This window comes from Peromyscus eremicus, chromosome 13 (assembly GCF_949786415.1).
Source record: "Peromyscus eremicus chromosome 13, PerEre_H2_v1, whole genome shotgun sequence".
In the NCBI taxonomy this organism is placed as follows: domain Eukaryota; kingdom Metazoa; phylum Chordata; class Mammalia; order Rodentia; family Cricetidae; genus Peromyscus; species Peromyscus eremicus.
The window spans coordinates 23,763,936-23,777,585 of record NC_081429.1 but is presented as its reverse complement, the minus strand read 5'-3'; the positions used below and the strand labels follow the sequence as shown (position 1 = coordinate 23,777,585).

Sequence of the window (13,650 nt, the reverse complement as noted above, 5' to 3'; positions counted from 1 at the left end):
CTGATTGGTTTAATAAAAAGCTGAATAGTGAATAGCTAGGCAAGATTTCTGGGCATAGAGTACCCTGGGAAAAAGAAAGGCCGAGTCACCAGCCTGATGGATAGGAAGCAGCATGGGCAATAGAGATTAAAGGCAACCAAGCCAAGTAAAAGAATATAGATTAAAAGATATGGGTTAATTTAGGTTATAAGAGCTAGGTAGAAACAAGCCTAAGCTATTGGCCAAGCTTTCATAATTAATAGTAAGTCTCCATGTCATTATTGGGGAAGCAGTGGTCCCAATGAAAAAGTCCAACTACAGAGATTTGAAAGCAGCACCTTGTTGCTGGCCTCCTGCCTTGGAGAAACTATTAGTTTACATCCTTGCAGTCACTGAGATCAGATCCATAATGGCTTTTCTCCGTGGAAAACTACTCTACATTAGAATTAAAAACTGAGGAAGATAAAGGAGATGACAAGATGGAGGAAACAGAAGACCTGTTGGGGGGTCGATGTAATAAGTGAAGACGTACCTTTACTCTGTACTCATCAACATCTATAATGGTGGCGACACGAATTAACTGGGGGTTTCTTTTGTCCACAGCTTCCAGCTTCATGTTTGGCAAAAAGCCATGTGGAGCCCTCTGCAGAATTACAGTGTAACAAGTCAGTGAAAAGGCAGCAAGTGCAGTTCTGGCTGCACTGTCCCAGGACCACGGTTTTGGTGTAAACACACAGATCTTTAACAAAGTTGGGATTTAGTTTTAAGAGTGCATAGAACTTCATGCATATTTTCAAATCAGTGTTATAAAAACCTATAAAGAGAAAGAAAAATTTTGGCCATTTTAGAAATAGCTACAAAACATAAGAAAGATTCAGTTATAAATTTATCAACGATCATGTCAAGGTTTGACAAAATTCTTACTACAGTTTCTGCATTAGTTTAGACTTTTTCTGAAATTAATATAAAATAAGATTGTGTTTGCTATTCTCTCTGCCCATTTAAAATGTATAGCTTAAGAGGAAATTTTCTTATTTAGCAAGTCACTCAAAAAGCTAAACATGATGTTTTCTAAACTTAAACTTTGAGAAAAGCTGCTTAAGTTCAACATCAACACTCCCTTAAAATTTAACTATGATGTAATTTAAAGCCATATGCTATTCCTTCACAGTCTCACCTACAACATCAGGTTTATGTCTTAAAATATTTGGGATCAAGAGTCAATAATGATAAAAATCAAACAATAAAGAAAATAGGATGGGAAACCCATTGGGTCCAGGAAGTAGTTGTCCTAAGAAAATTTAACTGTCAAAAGTGAAACTACTCCAACAGTTTTTATAGGTGAGCAGAAGGGCTTCACTTCAAATGCTATTTCACATGAAAAGTGTCCAGCTGATTTTATGTGAGGCTAGAAGTGGCAAAAGGAAAATAAATCTCTATTAATGTGTCAGTAATAAACAGTTAAGCCATTCTCCAGTATCTGGTAAACCTCACCACAGCTTTTATACGAGAATATTTTCTTTTGAAAGCATTATTACATCTACTAAATGGACTATGCCAATATAATTGGGTCTCTGAAAAGACCTAATTTTCTCCACATGATCACTGTCCTCCACAAGGACTGTAATTATCTAGGGTTGTAGATGCCAAATACACGTATTTGAGCTGATCCAAAATCAGCTAGAATCTAGAAGTGTCTTTGTAGCTTAATATTTCCATCTTTTTATTTTCTTGAATCTTTCCTCTAGGAAAATTAAATGAAGACTTGGATAAAGTCAAGAGAGAAAAGGAAGCTACCACATATTAGGCATGCTTGCTTGCTGAAGTGTTAAAGCCTTGAAACTCCTGTAGCATGTAGCACTAGAATCCCAGGCGTCTTTCTTCTGTGTGCCTCTCACCCTACATCCACCAGTAAACCCTTTCCTAGTAAAATAAAGGAGCATTTTCCTTCCAATCTCATCTAATCTCCAGAAAACATGCAGTAAATACAATTATTTAAATACCTAATTATAAAGTTCTGATTAAAGATAAGCCTTTAATTCCAGCACTCGGGAGGCAGAGGTAGATGGAGCTCTGTGAGTTCAAGTCCAACCTGGTCTATATAGAGAGCTCCAGGATAGTCAGGGCTACATAGAAATACTATGTACTATGTCATAAAATCAAAAACAAACAAAAAGAGGTAATTTGAGTTGGAAGAGCACAGTTAGAATTTGGAAAGGAACAGTATATTAAAACCCACTGATTTAGAACACAAGTATTTCTAATTGCATCACTTCTGTATGTACAGTGTTTTACAAATTAATTTCTACCCAGTTAAACCATTAATAAATAGACATGTGTAAATCTGAAATATAAACATTGGTATTCTCACAATTGCCAGAACAAATATTGCCCTCATGTAGATAAAACTGTGCTTACAAAAGACCCCATCCACTATTTCACCTATTTGATTATGTTACCATCACAATCCAAACACCCCCTGACAAAAGGACACAAGTCAAGAGTTCTCAGCTCAGCAGGGCCTGAGAAATGGGTTTCAAGTTCTCCACCAACAGTGGCTGATGGGACTTCTGGTTAGAGCCTCTGGGGTCCTTGATGGAATGGTGGAGCAAGAGCAAATAAATACTAACTCCATATCATTAATTAAATACAAAGCAAGTTGGTTATGAAATTATTACCTAGATTTAAGAATTAGAATCTCATCAAAGCAGCAGTGGCAGCGGGAGTGTGCACCCATAAGGAACTTACCGTGTTAAAAACTCCAGCAGGCACCGCGTTTGTCTGAGTAGCTTCCAGATAGTCTGTCCAGGAAAACTTTTCTGGATCAGGATAACCTGAGAAAACACACACACACACACACACACACACACACACACACACACACACACACACATCAGAAGAGTTCTTGTAGATCTCCACGTGCTATGAAAGTCTACAACACCACCATTACCTGTCGTGTCAGAATTTAACATACCTTGCCCAATTCTTACGCTAACCTCTGGGAGGACTAAAGCAAAGCTGTGCAAGCACTCATTTGCTGTGGGATGGTCTGTATGCCAAATTGCTCTGATTGGTCAATAAATAAAACACTGATTGGCCAGTGTCCAGGCAGGAAGTAGGCGGGACAAGGAGAGAGGAGAATTCTGGAAAGTGGAAGGCTGAGTGAGGGAGACACTGCCAGCCGCCGCCATGACAAGCAGCATGTGAAGACGCCGGTGAGCCACGAGCCATGTGGCAAGGTATAGATTTATAAAAATGGATTAATTTAAGCTATAAGAACAGTTAGCAAGAAGCCTGCCACGGCCATACAGTTTGTAAGCAATATAAGTCTCTGTGTTTACTTGGTTGGGTCTGAGCGGCTGTGGGACTGGTGGGTGACAGAGATTTGTCCTGACTGTGGACAAGGCAGGAAAACTCTAGCTACACTCATTTGCTACTTCATTCATTCACTCATCAAGGCCAGGTGGCTTTGTCAGTACTGGATAGACCTAAGTAGTAGCCAAGACTCTATGACTCCCAAGAGTTATGCTTCTCAGGACCCTGACCAGACCTAGCATTAGCCAGCTGACATTGTGTCGAGAACATGAAGGACTCTAAGGACCTTTTCAACCCCTCCAGTAATTCTATGCTTAGCCACATTCTATTCTCGCTATTAAATCTGTTTAAGTACAATGTTCCAAAATAGCTACATTTATCATTGCATTTTACTTTATTTGTTTGGGGTTTCTGAGGCTGGTTCACATGATGTAACCCTAGGGATCCTCTTATGTCCAGCTCCTGAGGGCTGGGGGGACTGGAACAAGGCACATACGGTAACCAGCCTATCACCAATTTTAAATACATACATAACAGATGTTCAGATACATAGGTCCATATTAAAATACATGTTTTACATATCTTAAAACAACCTATTTTTCTAATTTCTTTTGGCTGAGTATTTTGATACTTTTGAGGTCGATGTTCTTTTATTAACTGCCTCTATCAGAGATGTATGGATACTGTGTTATTCTCTTCTTCCTTACCTTTTCAGTAATCAGTAATTACATTTATTTATCAGCTCCATCTTTCCTTTTTCTCATCATTTCACTAATCTTACTCTTACCAATTAGTTTTATTTTAAAGTTGCTTTACTGAACTGAACTGGAAAGTATTTATTTTTATTTTCTTAATTAATGAAAGTATTTCATATTAGGAATCTGTCATTGTTGCCCCTGAATACAGTACTAGAAAACTCTATACACTTGTATGAATGAAGTGCTCTTTTACTTATATTTATAAAAAAATTACAGTCCAGTTGAATTATTGTCCATATATGTAAGAGATATTCCAGGTGATTAATGGCTGTGTTTAAATATTTAAAATATTAATGTTTGTTCTATATAAGGAAGTCCAACACATGGATAAGATCAGTTTCAGACTCTTTATAAGGAGATCCTTGATTATTTTTTCCCAAGACACCTAAGCAGGAACATATTTTAGCCCCTGTTACAATCATCTAAAAATACTGGAATTATGAATAGCAAGCACAACTCCTTACAGCCCTAACTTCCTGGTCAAGGTGACCTTCCCATAGAAGTATGACAACCATCAGTATACTTATAGACAATGAAAGACTAAAAAAACATAGGTGTGCTAGACAACAATGTTAAAATGATGGACAGCAGTTCCATTTAATAACCAACAGTAAAATGGATCTTCTAATAAGGAGTGGATTCGATCGGGATAAAGGAAATGTAGACCATAAACACATATGTTGAATGGGTAAATTAGCATGTTAACATCAACTACTCATCCAAGTAGCATAAATTATGGATGATGCCAAAGTAAAGCCATCTACTAGATAACATCATACAAGTGAATGAAATGCTCCATGATCTGCTTCATAGAAGGCCAAGCTTTGTTCTTCTGAGGAAGAAAGAGAGGGTTGACATTTTGTGTGATTTATCTGAGGAAAAATAACTAAAAGTGAGATCAAAGCTGGAGCTAATGTCTCCTGACCCAATGCTTGGAGGGTTATTGAGTGCTGCTGGGGCCCCTGTTCAAGAAAAATTATTGAGAAAATGAGATTATGTGTCTAGTAGCAACTAAGCTCTGGCTGGCTGATTTGGTCATCCTAACAGTCTGGATTACCCCGGAAGCCCAGCAGACACCACTTACCCATTACTCTGTTTAGGATTTTGGATGGAACTAAAAGAAGCTTGGTAGCTCATCCCAGTGTGCAGGCCTCTGACAGGAAAGTTTCAAACAGAAAGTGTCACTCCCACGGAAGTCACTGTATGTGTGTGTATGTGGGGGAGCAGTGGTATTCACTGATCGCACAATTGAGTGATCACTAAGGATCCCATGTCAGCACTATATGATCTAGCATGTGATACCTTCACCACTGTAAAGCCTTCCTTAAAACAATAAACATTAGAACAAAGCTCTTGTATTTATACTGCCACAGACACCAGAAGCCTTGTATACATATCCAGCTCCACACAATTAAAGGGGGGGTGGAGAATGCCTTCTGGCAAAATAACTAAAGTAAGACTGTCCACAGGCTGCCACATCATCACTAGTCACCCACCACTCTTTGATCTACGTAGGGAGAATTGTGCCTCTGGCATTTGTCAAGAGAGACAGTTTGTTAATATTTTTTTCTATTTTGTTGTTGTTTGTTTTTTGAGATAGACTCTCACTATGTAGCCCAGGCTGGCCACAAACTTCCTGCTATCCTCCTGTCTTCTGAACGCTGGGATTACAGGTGCGGACTGCCACATCCAGTTCAGAGAGCTCATTTTGTAAATTATTTTTTGCTCAAAATAGAACCCAGTTGAAGCCAATGCAGAATAAATTATGTAAAGAAATGAACACAACTCCCTGTCCAGTGAAATCACCAACAACTAATGAATCTGTTCTGCATTTGCCCCTGACCTTGCCTGCTGTCCACTTTTCGTGATTGTAACCATTCAGGGTCAGCTAACTGGAATTCTTGTTCTTCCCTCCTAAACTTGGAATAAAAATCTGTAGTTGTTTGTGTCTTTGTTTTCCCCTATCATTAACTGCATAATATTCCACTCAGAGTCACAGAACACTATGACTGACTATTATGTCATCAATTTATTGTGCTTGTTATAGCCCCAGGCTCCATCTGTGCCTCACGATTAAGAGGTGCCTAGTTACTAGCATTTTAATCAATTAATTAATCCCTAAATACCTATGTCAATGGACTATATATACAGGAACTAGCCTATTATCACCAATACAATGATTCTTTGAGTTGTAAATAATTAGTCCATCTTGAAACCAAATAGGACATATCTTTTTAGCATGAGTTTTGATATTATTATTTAGCTCTTCAAGGAAACTGTGAAATAATCACTGACTTCCAACAATATTTTGCATTCTTCAAGTGGCTAGATTACTTCAGATAGATAATCAGCCAATTGGTGATTCCAGAGACATAGGGAAAGCACTACTGTTATTCCTGGAGAGTAAATCATAACATCAGCCCAGGTTTCAAGGATTGCAGTAATAATCTCAGAAAGTAATCTTCATTCAGTATACATTCACAAGTTTTGATGCTAAACTTACAGTTTTTAAATGTAGGAATAAGCATGCCCTCTTACTGTGCTCCTTCCCAAATACAGCCAAATATCAATAAAGACATTTAAAATTTTTATTACATTTTTATTTATGTATTTTTGTGAGTGTAAGGGAAGGTGGGGGTGCCTGCCTGCTGCCACATGTGAGTGGAGGTCAAAGGACAACTTGTGGGAATCAGTTGTCTTCCTTCATCTTTGGTGACCTGGGGAATGAACTCAGGTCACCAGGCTGGATGACAGGTGTCTAGCTGCCAGAGCTAGCTAAAAGGCCCCAATAAAGGCATTTTGAAAGGAATGCTTAACAATAGAGAAAGTGTCAAATTAATCTCAAAGAATGCACACAAACCACTGATAAGAAAGGGAATGTGAGTATTCTTGTGTGCCCATATGCGACCATTTTGGAAATAGTAAATGATGTATGGTATAAAATGCCAAAGATCTGAGAAGTTTTCTTTCTGGGAAGAAACTTGATCAGCAGTTTCTAGACTACTCTGCAGTTAAGTACAGTCCTCTGTCTGATGCAAACTAACGGATGTAAGTCAAACAATATAAGAAATCATTTCCGAGTTTAGCCACAAAGCCTCCCAGCCACCATGTGCCACCACCAGATCAGGACATTCCCAAGGACCCAGAGAGTACTGGCCCCGGAGCAACTGACACCATTAATCCTTACCAGACATGGCTGCACTGTGGCAGAAGGGGGGATGTGCTTAATGTGTTAAAAACATTAAGATTTTGAAGTGGTTTAATACACTAGTTAGTTCACAGTTACTAACAGGAAGGGACTAGTAACAATGCTTTTACGTGGAAGGAAAAACTGGCTGGGAGGGAGAAACAGAAGGCAACAAAAATAGCAAGTTTTGCAGCTGAAGTACTATAAATAAAATGCTATTTAATCAAAATAATAAATTCATTAAAGCACAACTAATACGATAATATAAAGTCACAGTGAAAATAGATTAAAAGCCCATGGGTTATGTCAACAAATATTTCTGGAAGCATGCAAAGCAAGCCAGTAAATGAAAACTGACTTAACAGGCCTGAGAAAGCCCAGACATAAATCTGCTAAAGGAGAATGCCGACAGTGAGCAAGCAATTCGTGAGAATCTAGGAAGAGCAGCCACCGGACACGTCTGCAGGCAGCACCGTGGACCCAAAAGCAGACAGCTGTCTTCAAGTTCTGACGGGCACTGCTAGACCCCATGTACACTATGCAAACGGTCCAGTTTTTCCACATTCTGACCAACAGTTTCTAATTATTTGTTTTGCACTGCAGTTTGTGGTTAGCAGCCACCGGGTCAACAAAAAACAGGTGGCGCCCACTGTAGCTGTTGGCATTTCCCCAGTGATTCGTGATGCTCAGCCTTACATCACACGCTTATTCCCATATCTTCTGTGGAGAGGGGTGCGTATAAATTCTTTCCCTATTTCTGTTGTTCTAATATTTTTTTGTGGTGCTGAGGATCAAACCCTGGGCCGTGCACAGATGAGGCAAACCCTGGACAGTATGTCACCAAGCTACTTCCCCAGGCGAGTTAGCCCGGTTTTGAATTTGTTTGCTTGTTTTGGTTGTTGACTTTTAGGCATTTACTTTACATTCTATATTTTATCAATCTCTTATTAGATGTATGAGTTGTAAATGTTCCCTCCCGTTCTCAAGGACCCTAGAGACTGTCTTCGTGCATGCTGCTGATGATCGTGGGCATGCAGAAATCTCTAATCTTCATGAAGTTCATTTGCTCTTTTTTCTTTTGTGCCTGTGACTTTGCTGTTCACTCAAGAAACCACCAGCAGATACAAAGACACAAGATTCCCCCTAGGCTTCCCTTTAAGGGTTTTAATAGGCGAGCTTTTACATTTTGGTCTTTAATGATTTTGATGCCATTTTCTATATATTTAAGCTAAGGTTGCAACTTCATTTTTTGCATGTAAATATGCAATTTTCCCAATATAACTTGAAATGGGTCTTCTTTCCCTACTGAATGGTCTTGGCAGCCTGGTTACAGTCATTGTAACACATTCAAAAGTTTATTTCTCAGTCTCTCCTCTTCCATCTTCTGTTCTTGTCCATACAGATCTTTCTGTGGGTGTCATAATGCCCACAGAAGGTGGAGCAAGCTTAATTCCTTTCTGTCTGGGTAGCTGTCATCAGATTAAGAAGCATGTACTGTGGGATGAACTGATATTCTTGGGAAAAGAGAGCTTTGATCATGGGAAAATGATAATTATTTCCCTGGCCCACCGATCCACAGAGCCAGAACAAGGAACTTTGGATAAAGAGATCATGGAGGACCTCTCACCCGGGTACTTGCCAAATTGAATGAGTAGCAATCCAACGTGTCCACATCATCCTGACTGTATTCCCATAATCCTATCAAAGGCCCCATCTCCTCTGTTCGAATATCCTGTATATTACTCAGAGTTTCTAAAGGAATAGAACTGACAGAATAAAATAATATGCATGCATGTGTGTATGTGGGTATGTATATATGTATGTATACATATGTCACGGAGAGAGAGAGAGAGAAGATTTAGTATGGTGGCTTATGGACTGTTGTCCAAATAGTCCAACAATGGCTATCTCCGAAGAGAAAGGCTAAGGATCAATTAGACTGGTGCTGGAGTCTACAGGAAGTCGTACAGAGCTGCCAGTTTTCAGTATCCGCTGGAATCCCAAAGTACATTCTAATATCAGCAAAGCAAAGCCTCAGACACTGAATAGATGGACGTGACAGTAAGAGTGAAGGCAAGCAGGCAAAAGCACAGGATTCCCTCTTCCATGTCTCTTTATGCGGTCTAGAAAGTGTGGCCCAGAGTTAGGATGAGTCTTCTGAACTCAGAGGATCCAAATGTAGTGTAGGTGTGCCAACTCAAATGTACAGCCAAGAAAAGTCCCTCACAAGTCCCTCCAGCTGCTTGAGTTTTAATTAATTCCAGGTGTGGTCAAGTTGACAACCAAGATTAGCCATCACATGTCCACCCCTTATCAACATGACACATAATCATATTTCCTTATGCCATGCTAAATTTCCAAATGAAAACAATACACCAAGTCATAATTATGCCTAATGTGATAGAACTATCCCACTGTGTTTCTCCCTAATGCTATCCTACTCTTCTCTAATCTGGCCTACTGTTGCCAACCGAATTCTCCCCAGACACACTAAATCACAGCCTTTATTATAAACTCCTCATTACTGTCTCTAAAGATCTTGCAAATAGCGACCTCAGTCTCTCTCCCTTCCTTACTTCTTGTTGATATTCTAATACTGAAGTGAAACCCATTTCAAACTCTCCCCTCTCCAAAACTTAAAGATAACAAATCCACTGTGAGTATGTTAATCGGTCACAGAACTACATACCACCATGTAATTCTCACCACAAAGCACTCCTTCTTCTTTCTGGACAGGTATTAGCTCTCTGATTAATCACTTTGTTATTCTTTATAATGATCTCAGATTTGTTTAACAAATAGACCCCCATCTCCATCTGCCACTGGTCTTAATGTCAAGGAAGGCAGCTAATTCCCCCACATAACCTACATCACAGATTACAGCATCCTACACAAAGTAGGGTCCAACTCCTTCATAGTACAAAGAAGAAATTGAAAAAGGAAATTATAGACATGGAAGGAGAGGACAACTGATAGACACAGGAGGACTAATGGTATTTGAACATCTCCATTTAGCAAACTTCATATTAATGAATCTAATAACTGTCAGTGAATGCTAGAAACTAGAGTGTATAAATTTGGTGAGAAATAGAATGTTTCTATAACCCTGAAGTAACTTCCTAACAGATATTAACAACAGGATTCATTCTGCCAGAGAAAAATGTTATTTGTTCAGTGGAGAAATCTGGATCACTCTCCTTCAGTCCTGCAACCAAAGTTACTGCTGACAGGAAGGAGAGAGTCTGTTACGCACACCACCTGCCAGGATCTGAGGGGACCAACCATGGCCATTGGCAGGGATTCTGTGACGTCCCTGTAGAAGTGCCAGGGACTCATCTAATCATGAGGAAGCATCTGACAAGCCTGAAGTGAGGAGCATGTTCCAAACGAACTGGCCTGAAGTCCTCACAGATGTGAAGTGTATAAAATTGAGGCAGAGTGAAGGACATTTGCATTACTGCAGGATGCAAAGGAGACATGAGTGCCATGTGTGATCTTGAATCTTTGTGGGTTTTTCTGCTATTTGTTTTTATATGGATGATATATTTTTATGGCAGCCAAAACTTTGACTTCAGGCACTTTAATATCATTTAGTTTGGCAGGGAGATCTTTCTTACTGTTCTCAGAACTACTCTGAATCACTAAAGCATCTAAGATTTAAGGTAAAGCCCTTTAAAAGGCCATCGGAAATCAATTTGAGCCGATGCTCAGCATCACTTCTTGCCTCATCTCCTCCTTCCTCCAACCAGATCCTGTAGCCAAGTGTGCTAATCCCAGTGTGCCCTAATGCTCCGCAGGCAGGAGCTTTCCGCCATTTTGTTTTACTTCTACTTCCTTCTACCTGGTAGTCCTTCCCACTCCGTGAAACTTCACAGCCATCTGCTGTGGGATGTTCTGTATGGCAAATGTGTTGCTAATTAGTCAATAAATAAAACACTGATTGGCCATTGGCTAGGCAGGAAGTGTTAGGCGGGACAAGGAGGAGAATAAAGCTGGGAAGTGGAAGGCTGAGTCGGAGAGACACTGCCAGCCGCCAAGATGAGAAACAGCTTGTGAAGATGCCGGTAAGCCACGAGCCATGTGGCAAGGTATAGATTAATGGAAATGGATTAATTTAAGCCGTAAGAACAGTTAGCAAGAAGCCTGCCATGGCCATACAGTTTGTAACCAATATAAGTCTCTGTGTTTACTTGGTCGGGTCTGAGGCTGTGGGACTGGCAGGTGATAGAGATTTGTCCTGACTGTGGGCCAGGCAGGAAAACTCTAGCTACAGCCATCAGAGATTATTTCTATTGTGAAGCTCTCACTCCATGTGCCTAGTGCTACCCTGGAGTTCTCCTTCTGCTGCACTCAGATGTCCATGTGTTAAGACTTTGTGTAGCCTGGTGAAAAGGAAGGGCAAAGGGATCTTAAAGTACCCTGCCTGAAAGGTCAGCTATGAGAACACAAGTACACAGGCAGGTTCCCTCATCTCTCTGACACCAGGTCTCCATGAATGGAAATGAAATAATCTACCTAAATGTCACAAAGTTGCCTTGAAAACAGGCAAGTGTGTGAAAGTCTCTGTCATACAGGGCAATCAAGAAAAAATGAGACCTCCAAGCTAGATTACACTTCACACACAATATGATGGTTTATGTCGAAAGAGAGACAAGTGTGAGTCAAGTCACAGAGAATTAGAAAATCCTAGCACTGTTTAGGAGAATGGTACTGTGGAAAATAGGAGGGTGCGTCCTAAGTAACTTGGACACAGGACTACTAAATTACCCAAAAACTCCATCCACAGACAAACAACCAAGAGAACAGAATACATGTGCTCAAACAAAACCAAACATTTACAGTAGTATTGCTCAAAATATTCCCTAAGTAGAAATAACCTAAAGGTCCACCAATGATAAATAGGTACACCAACTGTAGTTTATTCATTTAATGCTACATGCCAGTGAAAATAAATGATATCCTGAGGCGCAGACATTGTGGAAGAAACTAAAATACTAAGCTCGGGCAGAGAAGCCAGCACAAAGGTAACAGAGCATGTTCTTGCTCACAAGAAATGTCTGTGACAGGTACATTTGTAAAGACGCAAAGTGATTAGTGGATGCCAAGAACTCGAAAAGATGAAGGCTTGGGGAATAATAGGTAACTATTGGGAATTCCTTTTGGGGGTGATGGAAGTGTTGTCAAAATGAATATGATGATGGTTACACAACTCTGCAAATATGGTAAAAATATTGACTATGCTACTGTAAGTGCATGACTTTGGTGGCTGCCACTTCAGTTCAGCTGTTAGAAAAATAATAGACTCTTCATTTAGAACAAGACTCTGTGCCCTTCTTTCCATTCTATCACTGTAGAAGATCTGAGGATGCGTGTACTGAGTCCAGCTTGAGAGTTTACAGTAAGCACCCCGAAGTGAGCAGCAATCTGTGTTTGCAGAGGCCCTCCTGCCTTGGCTCAGCCTTCTAGGAGACCAGCCCTGCTTCCAGACACATGCATCCTGACAGTCCACACAGCCTGCGGGGCTTCTGGCCCACCTGTCCAGTTCATAAGGGAGAGGTAAGGGGACAGGGTCTTCTCATGAACTACAGAACAGCCTGTCACATGGCCTGTGGAAGCAAGTCTCTCAGCACTGTTGAATCTGATGTATAAGACACACTGAGTGATACAGAACAATGTAAATTCATATACATGTACAAACTTTCAGAGATTTTTTTAAATAAATGGCAGCTACATTCTAGATATCAGACATAAGGGAAGAAAAGTACCTTTCAGCCAGCAATCTATGGGGCATTCTTCAAGAGAATTAATATTAAGTTTATATTTATTCTAATAATTAGCATACAAATTCACAAGTTTCCTGACGGCATTTTCTTTTTTTAAAAAAATTTTATAATTAATTTAATTTTACATATCAGCCACGGATTCCCCTGTCCTCCCTTTTCCCGCCTCCCCCGCCCTTCCCCCAATCCACCCCCCATTCCCACCTCCTCCAGGGCAAGGACTCCTCTGGGGATTCAGCTCAGCCTGATAGATTCAGTCGAGGCAGGTCCAGTCCCCTCCACCCTTCACCCAGACTGAGCAAAGTGTCCCAGCATAGGCCCCAGGCTCCAAAAAGCCAGCTCATGCACTAAGGACAGGTCCTGGTCCCACTGCCTGGTTGCCTCCCAAACAGTTCAAGCTAATCAACTGTCTCACTTATCCAGAGGGCCTGATCCAGTTCCATGGGGGCTCCTCAGCTATTGGCTCATAGTTCATGTGTTTCCACTAGTTTGGCTATTTGTCCCTGTGCTTTTTCTAATCATGGTCTCAACATCTCTCGCTCATACAATCCCTCTTCTCTCGCCGACTGGGCTTCTGGAGCTCCACCTGGGGCCTGGCCATGGATCTCTGCATCTGCTTCCCCTGATGGCA

At 40.5% G+C, this 13,650-nt stretch overlaps 1 protein-coding gene across 1 annotated transcript in view; it reads right to left on the bottom strand.

The window, feature by feature from the left end:
* L3mbtl4 (L3MBTL histone methyl-lysine binding protein 4) overlaps positions 1–13,650 on the bottom strand; it is a 211,680-nt gene that overhangs the window by 135,326 nt on the left and 62,704 nt on the right. The window contains exons 9-10 of the mRNA XM_059278761.1: positions 2,728–2,813; positions 512–622 (exon numbers count right to left, since the gene is read on the bottom strand). Coding sequence (XP_059134744.1) covers positions 512–622; positions 2,728–2,813 — 197 coding nt within the window. The remainder of the gene's footprint in view (positions 1–511; positions 623–2,727; positions 2,814–13,650) is intronic.